The sequence below is a fragment of the Cnephaeus nilssonii genome (genome assembly GCF_951640355.1).
Source record: "Cnephaeus nilssonii genome assembly, chromosome: 4".
NCBI lineage: Eukaryota > Metazoa > Chordata > Mammalia > Chiroptera > Vespertilionidae > Cnephaeus > Cnephaeus nilssonii.
In genome coordinates, this window is record NC_137075.1 from 56,930,924 (window position 1) to 56,952,212 (window position 21,289).

The 21,289-nt window shown below is 40.0% G+C and overlaps 1 protein-coding gene across 2 annotated transcripts in view; it reads left to right on the forward strand.

Annotated features, from left to right (window-relative positions):
• Positions 1 to 1,761: 1,761 nt before the first annotated feature.
• Positions 1,762 to 21,289, forward strand: part of TEX9 (testis expressed 9) — a gene marked incomplete at its 5' end in the record, with an annotated part of 51,463 nt that continues 31,935 nt past the window's right edge. For both annotated transcript variants that reach the window (XM_079767761.1, XM_079767762.1), the window contains 6 exons: positions 1,762 to 1,788; positions 1,894 to 1,979; positions 9,379 to 9,442; positions 11,302 to 11,381; positions 18,280 to 18,325; positions 19,144 to 19,226. In XM_079767761.1, the coding sequence (XP_079623887.1) occupies positions 1,762 to 1,788; positions 1,894 to 1,979; positions 9,379 to 9,442; positions 11,302 to 11,381; positions 18,280 to 18,325; positions 19,144 to 19,226 (386 nt within the window). The remainder of the gene's footprint in view (positions 1,789 to 1,893; positions 1,980 to 9,378; positions 9,443 to 11,301; positions 11,382 to 18,279; positions 18,326 to 19,143; positions 19,227 to 21,289) is intronic.

The window sequence follows — 21,289 nt, forward strand, 5'->3', positions numbered from 1 at the left end:
ATTTTGGTTTTTCTGAACAATGCTGCTATAAACATTTGTGTACAATTTTTTGTGTGCAGTATAAGTTTTCATTTTTCTTTTTTTAAATATATTTTCATTGATTTCAGAGAGGAAGGGTGAGGGGAAGAGAGAGAGATAGAAACATCAATAATGAGAGATAATCATTGATTGGATGTCTCCTGCACGCCCCACACTGCGGATCAAGCCCACAACCCAGGCATATGCCCTGACTGGGAATCGAACTGTGACCTCCTGGTTCATAGATCAATGCTCAACCACTGAGCCACGCCAGCTAGGCAGTTTTTATTTTTCTTAAGCATATACCTAGGGGTGGGTTGCTGGATCATGTTGTAACTCTTTGTGTAAACTTTCAAGAAATTACTAGACTGTTTTCCACAGTAGCTGCACAAGTTTATATTCCAACCAACAGTATATGAAGGTATGAATTTATCCATATTTTTCCCAACACTTGTTATGATCTTCCTTTTTGGCTCTTATATAGTCATCCTAGTGGGTGTGAAGTGGTATCTCACTGTGATTTTGATTTCCTTGAAGACTCATGATATTGAGCAACTTTTCATGTGTTTTTGGCTATTTGTATAGCTTCTTTGGAATAATGTCCATTCAGGATCCTTGCCCATTTTTTACTTGGGTAATTTATTTTTTTGAGTTTTAGTAGGTCTTTATATATTTTAGACACAAGTCTTTTATCAAATAAAAGATTTGAAAATTTTTCCTCCCCTTCTGTGGTCTGTCTTTTCACTTTACTTATGGTATCCTTTAAAACAAAAATGTTTTTAATTTTGATGCTGTCCATTCTATTAATTTTTCTTTTGTTGCTTGTGTTTTTTGGTGGCATGGTGAATAAATCGTTATCCAATTCAAGGTGGTGACATTTTACACGTGTTTTCTTTGAAGAGCTTTATAGTTTTGGCTCTTAAGGTTAGGCCTTTGATCCATTTTGAGTTAATTTTTGTACATGGTGTGAGATAAGGGTCCAACTTCATTCTTTTACAGTTGGACATCCACTTATCCTAGTACCATTTGTTGAAAAGACTATTCTTTCCCCCCATTGAATGGTCTTAGCAACCTCGCTGAAGATTAGATGACCCTAAATGTGAGTTTCTTTCCCCCAAATTGGAATTTTGGACTCCTTACTGTCTTCCAGGCACCGTCCTAAGCACAATTCGTCTACTCCTCCTATTAATGGTGAAAGGGCACTATTGTCACTCCCGTTTTACAGATGAAGAACTCGAGTTAACAGAACGCTTTGTCCAAGATGAACTACATGGCTGCTGAGCAGCACAACCAGGACCTCACCTGCGGCCTCCCGACTTGAGAGTTTGAGCTCTGACGCCTGCCATGGATGATTGCGAGCAATCAGAACTTAGAATTCCCCTGAAGAGTTCCTTTAAAACTAAACAGGGGGAGGTCGGGTTGGCCACCAACTTGGGAAAAGCACAACAGAGCAGGGGCTTTCCTATCTGGCTTCGACTGAGAATTAGAAATGCACCTGCCTTCTTCGGTTGGAACCCTTCCGTGCCAACGTAAGAGTTTGTATGTGAAAGCAGCACATTGGCCTCTTAGGTTCCCGGGCAGCGCTAACGTGCACCGCGCTGAGCGGCAGAGAGGTCGAGGCCCCGGCCCCGCCCCGCCCCGCCCTCGCGGAGTCCGCGCCCTCGGCGTGAGGATGCCCGAGAGGAGGCGACTCTCGCGGGAAGTTACTCTGTTGCCTCGGTAACGGCGTCGGGGTCGCGAAAGATGGCAGGGCGAAGCCGCGGCGTGAGGGTCCGTTCCACCCCGGTCTCCTGGGTCGCGTCTAGGTTGCGGGCGGGCTGGAGGACGCCGAACCTCTTTTAACTCTGGGTCTGAACGTCTCGGTCTCTTTTGCAGAGACGGACAGGGACTCCACTCCCGCCCCGCGTTCAGCCACCGGCTGCGCCGCGACGGGACTTGCTCGCCAAGGAGGAAGAATATAAGTAAGAAATGTGGCGGTTCCGCTTTTCCTTCTCCCTTTCACCTAACAAGTGAGGCTGCTTACGAGGACTTCTGCGGGTGGCCGGAGCGTTGGGACGGCTCACTGCCCAGCATTCTCTCCCATCTTTTTAACTCGAGTTCGCCGGCGTCCAACAAAGGTGTTTGAAGTGAGCGAAATTTCCGTCCAAGCAAAATGCTCGTCCCTGAGACGATACTGCTGGACGTGGTTTGGATGGCCGGAATTGCCACGGATAGCTAGCTCCGTTTGTAGTGTAAGGAATTCCACTCAATTCCCGTTTCCTAAGAGTTTACGTCTGTAAATGTCTTTTAGGCTTGGTTTCTAAAATGGAAAGCCTGTTTCTCGGGGCATTTGGAATTTTCTTGTCCACATTTGGTGGCGCTGGGAGAAGGATTTCATCTCTTCATCAGCTGAACGTAATGACAAACGATCCTGACAACATGTGTTTTCATTCTCGGACGATGTCCCTCTTCATCCCCCGGTTTTCACACAGATGCCAAGAATAATCTCTTAATTTGATCATGTCATTCCCGTCCCTAAGTTTTTTGCAAGGATCTCATGTTGCACTTCGAAAGCCCTGTCAGATCTGACGCCAGCCTCTTGTTTGACCTGGTGCTCTCTCCTTTTTGCCTACCACACTTCATTCAGCCTGACTGGCCTTTTAGTTCCTCAGCTTTTTCCTTGAGGGACAGTCCCACGTGTTTCCCACCCGTAATGCTCAGAGTGGCCTTCCTTGACTATGCTAAATAGGCACCTCTGTTCTTCCCTTTTTTCTTTATTGCCTTATTAATTTTTCCTTGCATTCCCCTAAATTCATTTGTTAGTTTACTTTTTGTCTTTCCTCCACTGGATGATGAGTTCCACAAGGTCTGAGACCATGTTTTTATTTACCATTGTATGCTAATATACCCTTAAAACATCAACAAAAATTATATTTTAACAATTCACTTTCTTTTTTAAGGAACTAATTTGATTTAAAATTTGGAACACATTTTGACAGTTCTTTAAACAGTTAAACAGAGTTACTATGTAGTTTGTACAAAGCATATTTAAAGTTAAAACTGACATGTACCCTCTTTAGATGAACGAAACACATACCATTTGCCATATAGCATGTGGGAACATAATCATCCCTCTCTATTTGATGAAATGGGTCTGTTATTCCAGTTTAAGAGTGTACTTAAGCAACTGACCTGTTGTCCATATACAATTCAGTTATTTTCATCACTATACACCAGATAGCACTAAATACCTAATTTGATTAGATCAAGTCATTTGTTTATTTAAGGGGTATGTTTTGCATCTGGCTCTGGCTGTCATTAGGGATATAGTCCAACTTAAAGGCAGACTGTTCTATTTTAGCAAAAGTTGTTTTTTCTTAAAGATGCCCAGGTCTGTTACCTGTAATCTGCAGTTGCAAATCTGAGACGTTTCAACAGAGTAGCTCACAAGTTCTGACTAAAGCTTGTAGGTCACTTCTGCACCACGGAGAAAAGTAAACTGGCCATTGTTTTATTTTATTTTATTTTATTTTATTTTATTTTATTTTATTTTATGTATTATTGTGGTAAAATTAGTATACAACATTATATATATACACTGAGTGGCCAGGTTATTATGATCTCTGAATGCATAATAATCTGGCCACTCAGTGTATATCCTATATAATAAAAGGCTAATATGCAAATTGTCTCCTCAAACAAGAGTTCGACCAGCAGGCAGACTGGCCAACCGTCCATGTCCCCTCCCCCTGGCCAGGCTGGCCGGACCCCACCCATGCACGAATTCATGCACCGGGCCTCTAACAAATATACACACACACACACACACACACACACACGCACACACACACACTGAGTGGCCAGATTATTTTGCATTCAGAGATCATAATAATCTGGCCACTTAGTGTATATTTCAGGTGTCCAACATTATAATTCAATATTTGTATATACTACATAGTAATCACTACTATGTCTTAATTACTCCCTCCCTCAACCTCTGCCCCTCTGGTACCTGCCAATCTGTTCTTTGCATCTTTGAATTTGTTTGTTGGTTTTTGTAGTTGTTGTTTTAGAAGATTCCACATATAAGTGAAATCATAAGGTATTTGTCTTTGGTCATTCTGATAGGCAAGAATGTGAGTTCATACACAATATTTTGACCACATGTTGTTTTGCTTTTAAGCATATTGTGATGTCTTTTCAATTACCTGAACACAAGACTTCCCAGGGATTTCAATACAGAATTGGAGGAAATAATCACTATCTAAGAGGATAGACTAAGGAACATGCTGATCATTGAAGTCAGTAGATTTTCCAAGCTTCATGTTATATCATAAAACCAGAGAGCTATAGAACAAGATTATGTGACATCTGTTTTAATTGGTCTCGATAACTGGTAGGACAAGCCTCCCCACACACCCCCACCTGCCCAACCCCCTGCCTGTAAATGGCAGTTACATTGTATTTATAGATTAACTAGAGGCCCGGTGCGTGAAAATTCATACACTGGAGGGGCGGTCCCTCAGCCCGGCCTGCCCCCTCTCACAGTCCAGGAGCACTAAGGGGCAGGAGGTGACCTGGCAATCAGGGGAAGGTGATGCTCCCATCACATCTCTGCTGCTGCCACTGCTGGCAGCGCAAGCCTTGGCCAGCCCTGGTTACCTGAGCCTTGGGCAGCCCTGGGCAGCTGGGCAGTTGCCATCCAAGGCTTGCCTGTGCTTCAGGCTGGCCCTGGGTGGCTAGGGGACTGAGGGGACTGGGCGCCGCCATCTTGTGGCTGTGGGCGCCTCCATCTTTGAGGGTGTGGCAGTCAACTAGCATATTTCCTCCTTATTGGCTGTGGGCACTGCCATCTTTGTGAGGGCATGATGGTCAATTAGCATATTTCCTCTTTATTAGATAGGATTTGCAGAGAGCAGATATCTTTATGCTGTTGAATCTTTCCTTCCACAAATATGGTACACCTCCAGTTACACATGGGTGTTTGGGTGTCCTTTACTATTATCCTAATATATAAAAACCCAGTGTCCGTAACAACCGAAGGCTCGAATGACGAAGTCAGTCCTGCAGTCAGTGCTGGGTTGCCGTGGCGACCCAGCAATGACTGCCACTGCTGTGGGCACAGCGACTGAGCACTGACTGCCTAGGGGGCTGCGGATCAGGCCTGGAGAGAGGCCTGGAGAGAGAAGCAGGGTCTGATCTGTAGCCTCTGTGGCAGCTGTTGATCAGCCCTTGCCTCTCTCTGTGTCTTTCTCTCTCTCTCTCTCTCTCTCTCTCTCTCTCTCTCCCTCACTCCCCCCCCCCCCTCCCCGGGCCTGGCCAGCAGCCGTGCCTCTCTTTTTCTCCGGGCCTCGATGGGGTCTGCTGATCAGGCCCGGAGACGCTGACTGGCATAGCAGCCAACCAGTCAGAACCAAATCTGGATGAACTGTGAGGAGCCAATGGTTGCCTAGGAGGCAGAGCTTTTGACGCTGACTGGCATAGAAACTGACCAATCAGAACCAAAACTGGGTGAACTGTGAGAAGCCAATGGCTGCCTAGGAGGTGGAGCTTTTGACGCTGACTGGCATAGAAACTGACCAATTAGAACCTAATCTGGGTGAGCTGGGAAGGCAGAAAATAAGGTGGGGCTGAGGAGGCGTTTAAGGGAAACAGATTTTTGGTTTATATCATTATATTACCTTTTTTTTTTTTTTTTTTACTAGCTGTATTGGTTTCTTAGAGATGTACTAAAATCAATTATAACTATAATTGAAAAATAATCTATAATAATTTAATATGCTAATTAGACTGGACGTCATTCCAATTGTCATTCTGTATGTCCTTCCAGACGAAGCCAGGGCCAGAGGGAAGCCTGCATCCCAGGTGCCTGCTGGCGCCTAGAGCAAAGCACAGGTCCTGGGTGCCTGCCAGCAGCCAGAGGGAAGCCGGTGCTGGCAGATGGGGGAAGGAAGGCATACTCTTGCATGAATTTCGTGCATCGGGCCTCTAGTCCTATATAATAAAAGGATAATATGCAAATAGACTGAACGGCAGAACGACCGGTCACTATGACGTGCACTGACCACCAGGGGGCAGACGCTCAATGCAGTAGCTGCCCTCTGGTGGTCAGTTTGCTCCCACAGAGGGAGTGCCACTCAGCCGCAAGATGGGCTTACCGCTGGCAAGTGCAGCGACCCACCTCCATGGCAGTGCTAAGGATGTCCAAGGATGTCCCAGTGTGGTTAAGCCATCAGTTGGACAACCCCTGCGAAAGGGTGCAGGCTGGGCTGAGGGACCCACCCCCCCCAGAGTGCACAAATGTCATGTGCCTCTAGTTATTCATATAATCGTGTCCATTTTTGTTTGGGGGATATATTATTTACTTAAATCCTCTAGATGAATTATTCCTTTCATTATTACATCATGTCTGTCATATCATTTTTCATTCCTTTATATTCAAACTTTTTATGTCATTTAGCTTTAAGAGTACTAGTATTCCTTTTATATTGTGTCTGATAATTTCTGCCTTCTAATAAGTGAATTCATTTATATTATTTTGCTTATTAAGTTGAAGTTGTTTGGCTATCTTATTTTGTTTTTTGTATTACGATGCCTTTTCTTTAGTTCTCATGACTTCTGTTGGATTGAATGAGTTTATATTGTCTTCATTTTTCTTTTACTGGTGTGGAAAGACCTTAGATTGATTTAACTTGTTTTTTTTCCTGCCTGTGATGTTAGATATTGGATTATACTTTCATTCCTCTTTGTTTGAATACCCCTCTCTGTTATTTTTATAGTCTTTACTAATTTAGATTTATCATTATGTTTTCTAATTTCTTGTTATGATTTTTTTTCAAGTTCAGTTTTCTTCTTCCTGAAGTGTAGACTCTTCATTACTTGTCTCTGTGAAAATTTGAGTCTTAAATTCTCCATTCTTTCCTGAAAAATTTCTTCCTTTGCACTTATTGTTCAAAGACAGTTTAGCTGAACATAAGAATTCTAGATGGTCTATTTTTTCCACTCCACAGTTTAAAGAATGTTCTCTTGGTCTTTGAAGTTCTGCAGTGTCACTATGATGTATACAGGTGTGGATTTGTTTTCTTAATTCTGCTTGATATCCATCTTTCTTCACTTCTGGAAAATTCTCAGCATTATCTCTTCAAATATTGACATTCCCTCCTTTTCTGGGATTTCCTTCTGCACTTTCTATTAGGTAGATATAAATCTGTCTTTGTCATGCAATCTGTCTTTAGTGAATGTTAATCTCTCTTTTGTATTGCTATCTTTCTGTTTCTCTGTACTTCCTTGTAGGTGATTTCTTCATATCTGTCATCTAGTTCATTTATTCTCTCTTCAGTGCATTCTGTTGTCCAACTTATCCATTGAGTTTTTAATTTCAATGACTGTGTTTTCATTTTTGTAATTTCAGTTTGGTTCTTTTCCATATTCAGTGTTCTTTTGTAATGTCTAGTTCTTGCCAGATGGTTTCTATTCTTGCTTTGTTTTTTTTGAAAAAAAAAAAACGAAAAATGTTTATTTACTTGTTTTATTATCTTCAGTTCTTACACATTTTTTTTTTGTATCTGCTGATTATTCCTCTTGGTGACTTGGTTCTTTATGCAATTTTGTTATCTTTGTGAAGTCATCTTTAGCAGGGTTTACTTTCTGAGAGAGTTCTCTATGTTGTCAATGAGTAAATGTCCCTAAAGATGGTTTTGCATTTAGCTTAAAGTTTTGACTGGTTCTAGGCCAACTTTCTATATTACAGTTTTGGCATAGAGTCTCTATATCATCTTGGTAAGAAAAACTTGGACCACATTCCTGTATGCTCTTACTACTCACAAGAGATTCTTTTCCACCAATGGCTATAGTTTCATTTCTGTTCACCTAAGGTTATGGGTAGTGTCTTTGTTTGTGTTTAATAGGTGTAGCTCTCCATGACTCCCACATGTGCATCATTTTTTAGCTGTTAAGCTAGTTTGTCTTCTGTTCTTGTTAATTGCTCTCACTTTTAGTTGCTGCTTTATTTTTGGTGCCAGTTTATTTTCCTTGCCTGAGTTTGAGCTTAGCAATATAGCCTTCATTACATTATTTCCATGGGTTTGAACAGAATAAAAGCCTTCTGAATCATCTTGGTCCATTACATTTCCCAGAGGCTTCTAATGGTTCTTGTTAGGGAAATATGAAAATTCAGATAATGCCATCTTAAATGGAACTTTAAGCATTTATTAGTTATTTTTCTTTTGATTAATTCATCCTAAGCTGTAAAAATATTTTCTGAAACATTGGACTATTTTAAGAAGAGATATGTTACTGCTTTTTTTTTTTTTAAACAGGGGTGGTTGGTGTTGTGTTTTGTTCACTTCAGAATCACATATCAAAAAAAACACAGCAAAGTATCTAATTTTTAAAAATTGCTCAACATATTTTCTTCTTATAACTTCCAAACATCGTAAATATTCCAGAAATTTTAAAATTCTATTTTAGTCTATGAATAGAATAAAATAAGTTACATGCTTTTGAATGTGTTTATTATAGTGTTACTTACATTTATGTATGTATGTATGTATGTATGTGTGTGTGTGTGTGTGTGTGTGTGTGTTAATTCTCACCTGAGGATATTTTTCCCATTAATTTTTAGAGAGTGGAAGGGAGGGGAGAGACAGAAAGAGAACATTGATGTGAGAGAGACAAATTGGATTGGTTGCCTCCTGCATGTGCCCTGTCTGAGGGGTTAAGAGGTGAGATCAAGCCTGCAACCTAGGCTCTATCCACTGAGCCAAACAAGCTAGGGCTATATTGTTACCTTTAAAAGTGAAAAAAAAGGGACTTTAACTAACAATAGGAATAGATTAATATATACATTATGTTAACTTCAACTTATTAAAGTATTTCATATCCATTTAAGGCACTAATTATAAAGAGATAAACATATTTCTTCTGTTTGTTATGGGAAAACATAGTGCAAAATTGTGTATATACTATAGATGAAAAATACAAAGTAATAGAATAAAAATGTCACAGCAACGCCCGAGGCCAAAGCAGGCTTCTCTCCCACCCTACCCCACCCCTGTCCCCAGTTGGAGTTCATCCCAAGATGATGAAGAGTGGCATTGAGTTGAACCCACCAGTTTACTCTTCCCAAATAAGACATTACACCTGAAATGAGGGCCAGAGAGAAGACAAGAGTTACACTGTTTGAATTTCTACCATAAAAAAAGAGGAATCTTGGGGAGTTGGAGATAAGTGTTCTAGTCATTTTGTTAATTTTAGAATAAAAAGTCATGTTTGTTTTGGAATTTGTTGATTAGCTAAAGTATAGTTACTGAAACTTAATTACTTTTATTTTTGTTAGAATCTTCAGTATATTCCAATTAGTAAATTATTTTCTGCTTTTAGGCGTTTAAATGCAGAATTGGAGGCAAAAACAGCTGTTCTCGTTCGACAAGCTGAGGAAGCAATAGTAAGTAAATGTTAGTAGTAATTCCATGTAAGTGCTAGTTTTTTTAAAAAATTTGATTTATAACGTGCATACAAAAAAGTACCCAAAGCATAAATTTTAAGTTCAATGAATTATGACAAATTGAACATGAATATATGTATAGGTAGGTAGGTGTGTGTATATATGCATGCATGTGATTTTTGTAAGCATATATTTTCTAAAAGCCACTGAAAGTGTTTTCCATTTAGATGTCCAATCATAAGAATATTAATATTAATAAACTTCCCCACTATTTTAAGATTAATATTTGAGAATAGCTATGTAGAATTAACACTGGTAATTCTGTAAGGAAGGAAATAAAATTGTCTCTGGGCAAAAGCTGGATAAAGGATAACAATCATTAGATGGTAATTTACTTCTTATTCAGGTGTAATTTGTTTCTTAAATTCTGCAGATGCCTATAATTTACATTCTTAGGGATAGACCATATCAGATTTATAGTTAGGAAAAATGTAGTGAGGTTATAACACTAGACAATGTAAGCATTTTTACCCCATTCTGGGTACCAATTGGTTATTCCTGCTTTAAACATTCATCCTTATGCATCAGCATCCCCATTATGAAATGGAAGTATGTAGTAGCATTCCTTAGAGCCGTGGTCAGCAAACTGCGGCTCGCGAGCCACATGCGGCTCTTTGGCTCCTTGAGTGTGGCTCTTCCACAAAATACCACGGCCTGGGCGAGTCTATTTTGAAGAAGTGGCGTTAGAAGAAGTTTAAGTTAAAAAAATTTGGCTCTCAAAAGAAATTTCAGTCGTTGTACTGTTGATATTTGGCTCTGTTGACTAATGAGTTTGCCGACCACTGCCTTAGAGGAATAAAGTGGCTGCTTTAAAAATACCTTTTTTTATAGTTTTTACTCTAATTATAATTTTTTCTTTTAAACCCCACCCTCCACCCCACTTTGGAGTTGATGGGTGCAGGAAAGAAGAGGTGATATTTTATTTTAAGGCCTTATATATAACCATAATTATTTGTTAAGAGTAGAATAAGAAACTTAATTTTATATATATATTTTTTTTCAGGTAATACATTTTTATAATGGATGCAGATTTGCTAGTTGCATTTGTAACTAAATATTTATTTAAAAAGAAATATTTTTATTACATCTTTTAGTTTTGCCAGTGTCTGAAGAGTCAGAAAATGCTTTAAAAAGAAATCCCAAGTTATGGTAGAATGAGGGATTCATTATGTTCTGCTTCAAGAACCCTCTAATAAGGATCTTGTAATTTATTTATTTAAAAAAAGAGTAGAGTAGAAAACTGGGAAGGGGTAGGAAAGAGGAGAGGGCATTCCTGCCCCTACAGAAACTGATAGATATAATTATTGTCACATTGGATGTTTGTTTGCTCACTTTTATTCCTTGATATATCTTTGCCAAAAGATTTTACTCTTAGTGCTTCTTTTTTTAGCCTTTTCATGGTATTCTTAACATTGAAGTTCTGTGTTATTTGCGACAAATTTTTCTACCCATCTCATGGATTTATGTTTTCATTTCTTGTGAGTATAATTTCCTTTGCATATTACACAAAATGGAAGATTCTAATGTAGTATGGGAGCAGGAGTCGGATAAGATCATATAAAGGCATTAACACACTAACATTTTCCCCTTAAAATTGACTTTCTTAACCCAGAACGGATGAAAGGTGAAACTACATTGTTACAGACCTTATTTTCATACCATGTTCTTTAGAATTCTGTGCCTCAATTTCGTGGAAGCTGTGGACAAGTCTGAAATGATTAATAATAATAAAGGCACTGAATAAATTCTATTTTTGTTCATTTTTTCCCTATGTCACTTATCTTTACTCATTTAACTAGAGAGATCAGCAAGAAGTACGATCTCAGCCTATTTCAACACAAATTAAATCCTATGAAGATGATGGTGATTACAGTTTAAGGTAAGTGACTTAAATTCTTAAACACCTTTTTTAAAACTGGGTAAATGCTTTAAGGTTGTTTTTACTTTTAAGATCTAATCAACATATAACTTATTAGTTTCAGGTATACGGCAATTATTTGGTATTTATGTATTGTGAAGTAGTCATCATAATGAGTCTAGTTAACAACAATCATATATCTGGCTACAGAATTCTTTTGTTATAATGAGAACTTTGAAGATCTACTTTCTTAGCAACTTTCCAATAATGCAGTACAATGTTATTAACTACTAGAGGCCCAGTGCATGAAAATTCATGCACTGGAGGAGGGGTCCCTCAGCCTGGCCTGCCCCCTCTCACTGTCCAGGAGCCCTCGGGTGGGAGTTGACCTGGCGATCAGGGGAAGGTGATGCCCCCATCACACATCTGCTGCTGCCACTGCCGGCAGCGCAAGCCTCAGCTGGCCCTGGTTACCTGAGCCTCGGGTGGCCCTGGGCAGCTGGGCAGCCGCCATCTGAAGCTTGCCTGTGCCTTGGGCCAGCCCTGAGCGGCTGGGGGGCTGAGGGGCCTGGGGGACTCCGGTGGGGCTAAGGGGAGTGGGTGCCACCATCTTGTGGTTGTGGGCGCCACCATCTTTGAGGGCGTGGCAGTCAATTAGCATATTCCCTCCTTATTGGCTGTTGGTGCTGCCGTCTTTGAGGGCATGGCAGTCGATTAGCATATTCCCCCCTTATTGGCTGTGGGTGCAGCCATCTTTGTGACAGCATGAGGGTCAATTAGCATATTCCCTCTTTATTAGATAGAATAGTCATGCTGTACATTACATTCCCATGACTTATTTATTTTATAACTGAAATTTTGTACCTTTTGATTCCCTTCACCCATTCCCCCCCCCCCCACACACACACACACACACCTACCCCAGTCCTCAGCCTCTGGCAACTATCAGTTTGTTCTCTGTATCTATGAGTTATTTTTTGTTTTTTGGTTTTTCAGTTCCACATATACATGAGATCATATGATATTTGTCTTTTTATGTCTAACTTATTCACTTAGTGTAATGGCCTCAAGGTCCATCCATGATATGGCAAATGGGTCTTCTTAATGGCAGAATAATGCCACAGTTTCTTTATTCATTCATCTGACAATGGACATTCAGGTTGTTTCCACATCTGGGCTATTGTAAATAACGTTGCAGTGAACATACATCTTTTTGGGTGTGTTTTTGTTTTCTTCAGATAAATACCCAGAAGTCGAATTGCTGGATCATAAGATAGTTCTCTTTTCAGTTTTTTGGAGGAACCTCCACGCTGTTTTCCATAGTGGCTACACCAGTTTGCATTCCAACCAACAATGCACAAAGGCTCCCTTTTCTCCACATCCTCATCAGCATTTATAATAACCATTCTAACAATTGTGAAGTGCTATCTCATTGTGGTTTTGATCTTCATTTCCTTTATGATTAGTGATGTTGTGTACCTTTTCATGTACCTATTGGCCATCTGTATGTCTTCTTTGGAAAATGTTTGTTCAGATCCTCTGCCCATTTTTTAGTTGAACTATACTGCTTTGATTATCCTTGCTTTGAAAGTAAGCTGTTTTGGACCTCAAAAATTGAGATAAAATTTAGAAAATCTTTGAGTAACAAAAGCCTATTAAAGCTCAACTTTGAGGTAAAGATTAGACTAAAGGTGTGGTTTTCACAACTATGGGTAACATTTTTCCAGTGGTTCTTCAGGGCAAAGATCATATTAAATGGCACCTAGTGAAACTTTCCAATTGGGTAAAATGACTCAGGGCAAAGATCTAACTATAGGTATAGTCTCTCCATAGAAGCCTGACAACCTCAAAACAACCCATTTTTAAATTGGAGTGGGGAGAAGGAGAAAGAGGGAGAGGTGGGGGATGTGTTCAGGGTAAAGAAATACAGTCTTGGAAAGCATTGTGGGTGTGTTAATGGCACATGAAACTGACTGGAACCAAATAAGTAAGAAATTCACTAGTTTTTGAGAGTTATACCAGCAAAGAAACTTTGAGTGATGGACCTAAACTATTACTGTTTAAATCTTAAAATAGCTATCTGTCCTCCCATTCTTCTAAGATAAAGAAGCAGACTGTGAGAGTTGCACAGCCCTACTTTAGGGTATAGTATTTAAACACCTTAGAGAACTTAGAAACAAAAAAAAGAACTGTATTTAAGCGGCAGTATGTTTGGCTATACTTGAAATATTGGGACATTATTCAGGTACTCAAAAATAATTATTGCATATGACCCAGAAATTCCTCTCTAGATATTTAACCAAAAGAACTGAAGACATGTTTCCAAGCAAAAACTTGTATGCAAATGTTTATAGCAGTTTTATTCATAATTGCCAAAACCTGGGAACAACTCAGTATCCTCAAGTGGAGAATGGATAAACAAATCATGGTATATCCATGCGATGGAATACTACTTGACAATAATAATGAACTACTGATACTGCAGCAATATAGATGCTAAGTGGAAGAAGCCTGACCAAAAAATGTATAAATTGTATGATTCCATTTATTTGATATTCTGGAAAGTAGTTATATGGGGCTCGGTGGAAGGAGAAGATTAATTACAAAGGGGCACAAGATAATTTTTTGTGGTGGTGGAAGTATTTTTTATCTTGGTTGTTGTATGCTTACATGACCACATAAGTTTGTTCAAATGTATAGAACTATATGCCTAAAAAAGGTGTATTTTACTATTATGTAAATTATATCTCAATAAACTTGAAAAAATAAATTTTGGACACCATTAGTGCCAGGTCTAGTTACAGTGGTACAATGGTGAGTAAACAGACCAGGTTCTGCTTCCAAGGAGTTAATGCCTAGTGTGTTGCTTTTTAATTAAACAAATTTTCCATAAAAATTTTTACATCATCATTTGATGCCATGAAACTACTTATCCTTATTACATGTAATGCTTTGATATTTTGTGGAAAATGATGTTTAATAGTAATCAAAATTCCAAACTTTAGATTACTAATAAGATTGGGCAAGGCTTTTATTTGATAAACTGGTTTCTGTTGAAGCAAGTGAGAGAATTTCATAAGCATAAAAATAAATCTGTTGATTTTCTTTCACTAAATTTTCCTTAAGTGCAGAATAGTGATAACACCTCTGTTTACCTAGATCAGGTGGCTTTTAAAAAAATTACTTTGGATGGCGTTTACCACATGAACGAAACATGGCACTAGACTATTAGTAGGGAATTGCTGATTATGGGAGATAATTAATTCTGTAAAGAAACAGTCTATTTCAACTTGGAACAATGATAATTTAGCTAAATTATTATAGTCAGGCAGTATATCCTATATAATAAAAGTGTAATATGCAAATTGACCAAATGGCCAAACAGTGGGACGACCATCCGGGACCACATTATGACACCCACTGGTACCAGGCCAGCCAACGTGGGTGCGATGCGATTGGTTGGGGCCCGGCCATCACCCCATGATCGCCCTGCAGAGGGAGGCCCAGACCACCGACCCGGCAGGCTGCGGCGGGTGGGTGAGGCCTCCCTCTGCGAGGGAAGCCCAGGTCCCAGGTGTCGGCAGCCAGAGGGAAGTCTGGGTCCCAGGTATGGAGGGAAGCTGGTGCCGGCAGCCGGGGGAAGGAAGGCCTACTCTTGTATGAATTTCATGCATCAGGCCTCTAGTATTGTAATAAATATTCAGCATCCAAGATTACTCTGCCAAACTGTGTGCTAGGGAAACCAGAATTTATTTCCTAAAAGTATAGCATACATACAGTCTGCTGGAAGCAAAGTTTACTACACAAATCATTTCAATTATATTACACACAAACCTTTCCTATTCTCTATGCTGTACTTTGCATCCCCAAGACTATTCTGTAACAACCAATTTATACTTCTTAGTCCATCTTTTTCCCCCCTTGTGCCCAGCCCCCCTCCCATCTGGTAACTGTAAAATGTTCTCTGTATTATAAGTCTTTCTATTCTGTTTGTTTATTTTGTTTTTTAGATTCAGTTGTTGATATGTATTTATTGCCATTTAATATTGTTCTTTTTTTTTATTAAGAAAGACCCTTTAGCATTTCATGTAATACTGGTTTGGTGGTAATGAACACCTTTAGCTTTTTCTTATCTGTGAAGCTCTTTATATGTCCTTTGATTTTAAATGGTAGCTTTGCTGGGTAGAGTAATCTTGGTCGTAGGTCCTTGCTTTTTATCACTTTGAATTTTTCTTGCCCATCCCTTCTGGGCAGCAAAGGTTCTGTTAAGAAGTCAGCTGACAGTTGTATGGGAGCTTCCTTGTAGGTAACTAACTGCTTTTAAGATTCTTTCTTTATCTTTCACCTTTGCATTTTAATTCTGATGTGTCTTGGTGTGGGCCTCTTTGAGTTCAACTTTGGGACTGTGCGATTTCTGGACTTGTATGTCTGTTTCCTTCACCAGATTAGGGAAGTTTTCTGTCTTTTTTTTTCTTCAAATAAGTTTTCAATTTCTTGCTCTCTTCTCCTTTTGGCACCCCCATGATTCCAATGTTGGTACATTGAAGTTGTCCCAGAGGCTCCTTTACTTTTTTGAATTTTTTTTCTTTTTGCTGTTCCAATTGGGGTTTTTTGCTGTCTTATATTCCTCTGCTTCATCCACTGTACTGGTGATTCCCTGTAATGTAGTCTCCATTTCAGTTACTGTGTATTCTTCATTTCTGACTGTGTATTTTTTTAAATTTTCTATCTTTGTTTTTGTTTCCTATCTCTTCTTTCTGAGTTCTCACTAAGTTCATTGAGCATACTTATAATCAGTGTGTTGAACTCTGTATCTGAGAGGTTGTCTCCATTTTGTTTAGTTCTTTTTCTGATGGGCTGCTCTGTTTTTCATTTGGGACATTTTTCTTTTTCTCCTCATTTTGGTTGCCTCTCTGTGTTTGTTTCTATGTATTAGATAGATCTCCTGTTTCCCAGGCTTGATAGAGTGACCTTATGTAGTAGATGTCCTGTAGGGTCCAATGGCATAGCCTCTCCATTCACTTGAGCTGGGCACTCCAGGTGTAGACCCCCCTGTGTGGGCTGTGTACACCCTTCTGTTGTAGTTGAGCCTTGATTGCTATTGACATGTCAATGGACGGGAGCTATCCCCAGGCCAGGTGGCTGCAGGAACGGCTGTGACCACCAACCGCCATGGAGGATAGCTATGCTGGGGCCCACCCCACAGAGAAGGATTTACTTGAGTATGTCACTTGTGGAGGTGGTTGGGTGATGCTTCAATGTGGTCTGAAGATGTTTACTGGGTGCACTGGCTCTGAGGCCTCCTTGGAGGTGCTGACCAAGGTCATTTGCTGCCTGTGTTCTGCCTGGGGCCAGCCGGCATGAGCTACAAAGTGATCTGCAGATGGCTGCTACTTGTGCTGGGCTTGGAGATGCCCTGGCAAGGCCAACCTTATACCAAGGCCAGCTGCTGCTTGTGCTGAGCCTGGGGTCACTTAGCTAGAGGGATGGGGTACACTCAGGCCAGATTTTGCTTGTTAGAGAGATTTAATGAAAGTCAGAATCATGAGCCACGATAGGCCATTTGTATGGGAAACCTACTGGAAACTGCTTGGATAGGCTCACAAGTTTGGGATACAGGGTTTCGGGGAATCACCAGGGCAGGGTGAACAGTGTGACTTTTGAGACTCAGATAAGGCACTCACCTGCTGGCTCTATGGCAGGGGTCTCAGAAAAGGAACAGTGGCCTCTATCAGCACTTAAACATTTTTTAAAAATTTATGGATTGATTTTAGGCAGGGAGAGAGAGAATGAGAGAGAGAAAGAAACATCAATTGTTGTTCCACTTATTTATACATCCATTGGTTGATTCTTATACTAGTGTGTGCCCTGGGGATGGAACCTGCAACCTTGGTAAATCAGACATCATCTAAGCACTGAGCTACCCAGCCAGGGCTCTGCCAGCACTTTTATCTGACAGAAAGCTGTCCACCCACAGCTTTCCCCTTGATGCCACACAATCCAGTTCCTCCCTGTATGCCCCTGGTTCCTTTCAATCTGTTGCCCCAGTGCTGGACCTCAGAGGGAGGGAGTCGAGTAAGTCTGCACATGGGCCCTTTTAAAGGAACTGCCTGGGACTCCAGCAGCCCTTGGTCTTATTCAGCCATGCTGGTTTTGTTGCGTTTTGGTTTTTTAAAAAGATTTTCTTACTGATTTTTAGAGAGAGAGGAAGGGAGAGAGAGAAAGAGAAACATCAACGTGAGAGTGAAACATTGATCAGCTGCTTCCTGCAGGCTCCCTATCAGGGATTGAACCCACAACCTGGGCATGTTCACTTACTAGGAATCAAATCAGCAACCTTTAGGTGCATGGTACGATGCCCAGCTAACTGAGCCACACTGGCCAGAGATTCTTGTTGGTTTTTATAGCCAGAAATTACGGAGACTTCTCTTTTTGGCACTGGAACCCTGGGTTGGGGGGACCTGGTGTGGGACTGGGACCCCTCACTCCTCAGGAGGGACCTTCACAGCTGAGATATCCCTCCCAGTTTTTATCACCACCTGTAGGTGTGGGACCAGCCCATTCCACATCTCCACTCCCCACCTGCTAATCTCGATGAGGCTTCTTTAAATTTGATGAGGACTTACATTCAGCTAGATTTCAGGTGGTTCTGAATGATGGTTTTTCTGTAGTTTAGTTGTAATTTTGATGTGGTTGTGGGAGAATTCAAGTACAGTATTTTTAAGGTGATTTATTCAACCAAACCACTTTTCTTGTTTGTGACACTTAGGTTAAATAAATTAACACATGCATACCTAAAATTATAGCAAAGTCTACTTGATGTATATTTTTTCCTTTCAAATATAGTTGCTGTTGAATTTTATTGGGTCTCAGCTTAATATCATCTCTTTATTAATATATGTTTATTTTTGGTGTCTAGAGGTCTATTATCTGAAGGGACAGTTCATCCATATTCAGAAACTCAGGTATGAAATCAAACTTTTTGTGAATATAATTACATTCTGTAAAATTTAGGGTTTTTATTTTAGACTTTTCTTAGACAAAACAGAGAAGGGTTATGACTTAGAATATAAGCTTGACACTCAGAAGAGATGTCTTCATGAAATTTTGCTCATAAAATGAATGAAATCCATTTTTGTCTCATAATTTCACTGAACAATTTGGAGCTACAATGGAAAAAATTCTAAGTGAAATGAGTCTGTACCCTAAGCATATTTTAGTTTTCTCTCTGAAGCCCAAATTTATAGATAGAAAATCTGAAAAAGAAAAGTATTTATATATAAAGAGTATATTTTTAAAAGGTTTATTCAGTCATTTAAATATTTACATGTAGGAATCACTATTGTAGGTGCCGAGCTTACTGTGGACTGTAAATTCCCCACCCATGGGGATGTAGGTCTAAGTAACAGTATACATCAAGCATATCAAACTCGCGGCCGGCTTCGAGTTTGACATGCTTGGTATACATGAAAGCCATCTGGGGAATAATCAGTAAGGGGAACTAAATTCTGTGAGTCAGAACATTCAGTTTAACGTTCGACCCACTAGCTGAATATCCTTGAATCTTTGGGACTCATTTTCCTTGTCTTGGAATCTCTTGGTCCTAATATCATCTAGGTCTTTTCCAGCTATAGAATTCTGGGATTTTAAAAAAAAGTACAGTGTGATTCATTTCATGAAATTAGCAATTCTTTTATGTAGCAAACCAACAAGTCTGAATTATTTACTTTAGCACATGATTAGAATCTTAACTAATCAATTATTTAATTTTTTTTTCATATAGCCAAAGAACAAAAATGTTGATACAGTAAACAAGGTTAAAAAAAAACTACACTCTGCAAATAAAGGAAAGAAAACAAATTCAAGGTATAGTACAATTTTAAAGGTATACTTTTTTCCTAAATTTTATAATTTACAGTAGTATCATTCTTTTTAAAAAATATTTTTTATTGATTTTAGAAAGAGGAAGGGACAGGGAGAGAGAAATAGAAACATCTACACTGAGAGAGAATCATTGATTGGCTGCCTCCTGCACACCCCAAAATGGTGATAGAGCCTGCAACCTGGGCATGTGCCCTTGACTGGGAATCGAACTGTGACCTCCTGGTTCATAGGTCAGTGCACAACCACTGAGCTATGCTGGTCAGGCCATTCTTAATTATTAAGCTTTTTGTTTCTCCAGGTCTTTTTTACCACAAAATATACAAAATTACACTCTATATATCTGTCCACATTCAGTAATTTAAAACATTTTCTATTCAGAAATGTCTTGTAGCAGTTTTTTATTTTCTTAGAACTGTGACTAGAACCTAGATGTTATTTCCTGCCTACTTCTCTCAAGTAAACTAAATTGCATATACTTTTTGAGTATTTAACAGGGCACCATACCTTACTGTATTTATTGAGACATAGAATGATTTGACTGGCTCTAAGACTATAATATAATTTACATTCTATTGCTTTTGATGAAAAATAATTCAAGACTGTTCTTAGTATTTTACATATTAAAAGTGGGGCCCACGAGGCTCTTTGGGTTGGAGACTTTCTAGAAAAGGAGGGTCATACCTGCCGTGGGTTGTACCAATCAGCTTCTTATCCACAGTATTTTAAATTCATATGTCTATTACTTACCTAAACTCCTAATTTGGGAAAAATGTTTGTTAATTCTGTGTCTTTTAACTGGCTAACCAACCTTTTTGTTTTTTTCAAAAAAAGAAAAAATAGAGTGAAAGGATAGGAAGAAAAATCTTAAAAAAATGATTAATTGAAGAAGAGAGAACACATACTATATACTGGAAAGGTTATCTTATTTTTAGACTTCATGTTTACTTTTATAAAGAAAAGGTTGCTTTTCAAAATAAAATTCAGAAGCCTTTGCTTATGTGTCAAAAGTAAATCCAACTTTTTGGTCGACTTTGATCCTGGTTACAATGTGTTTCTTTAGGTTGAAAAAATGTTGAGTTTGAGCTAAGAAGTGTTTACTCTGTAATTCTTTCTCAAGAGATATTGTTTTTTAGTGTTTGCAGAATTATGGCTGGAGTGCTATTATTTGTACAGGTCTTCTCCAGTAGCATGTGAAATTAAAAGCCACAGGCTAGATTTGACGAAAGAGGCCAAGTTTAGTACTTTTATTTTTGCCTAGAGCAGTGGTTGGCAAACTGTGGCTCACAAACCACATGCGGCTCGCGAGCTGTGGTTTGCCGCTCTGTTGACTAATGAGTTTGCCGATCACTGGGATAGGGGCTTAATCACAAGGAACAACAACAGTCTGTAATTATTGGAATCGAGACTCTAGGTCAGTGGTCAGCAAACTCATTAGTCAACAGAGCGGCAAACCGCAGCTTGTGAGCCGCATTGGCTCACGAGCTGCAGTTTGCCAACCACTGGACTAGAGGCCTGGTGCACAAAAATGTGTGCACTCAATTGGGGGGGGGGGTCCCTCAGTCTGGCCTGTGCCCTCTTGCAGACCAGGAGCCCTTAGGGAATGTCCTATTGATGGTTTAGGCCTCCCACTGCAGGAGGGACCAGTGGAGTGATCAGGAGACGGCACCAGCCCCCAATCGCCCCTCTGACTCTGCCAGTCACCGTCCCCTCCCTCTGCCCACTGGCACCGCCTTGGCTGGCCTGGTGCTGCCTGCTCGCTGGCCCTGCTGACCGGTCATTCTGCCGTTTGGTTGATTTGCATATTAGGCTTTTATTATATAGGACTAGTGGCCCGGTGCACGAAATTCATGCACGGGAGGGGGTTGTCCCTCAGTCTGGCCTGCACACTCTCCAATCTGAGACCCCTCGGGGCATGTTTTGTCCTGAAGGTCTCCCGGTCTAATTAACATATTACCCTGTGGGATCGGGTCTAAACCGGCAGTCGGACATCCCTCTCACAATCCAGGTGGCTCCTAACTGCTCACCTGCCTGCCTGCCCGATGGCC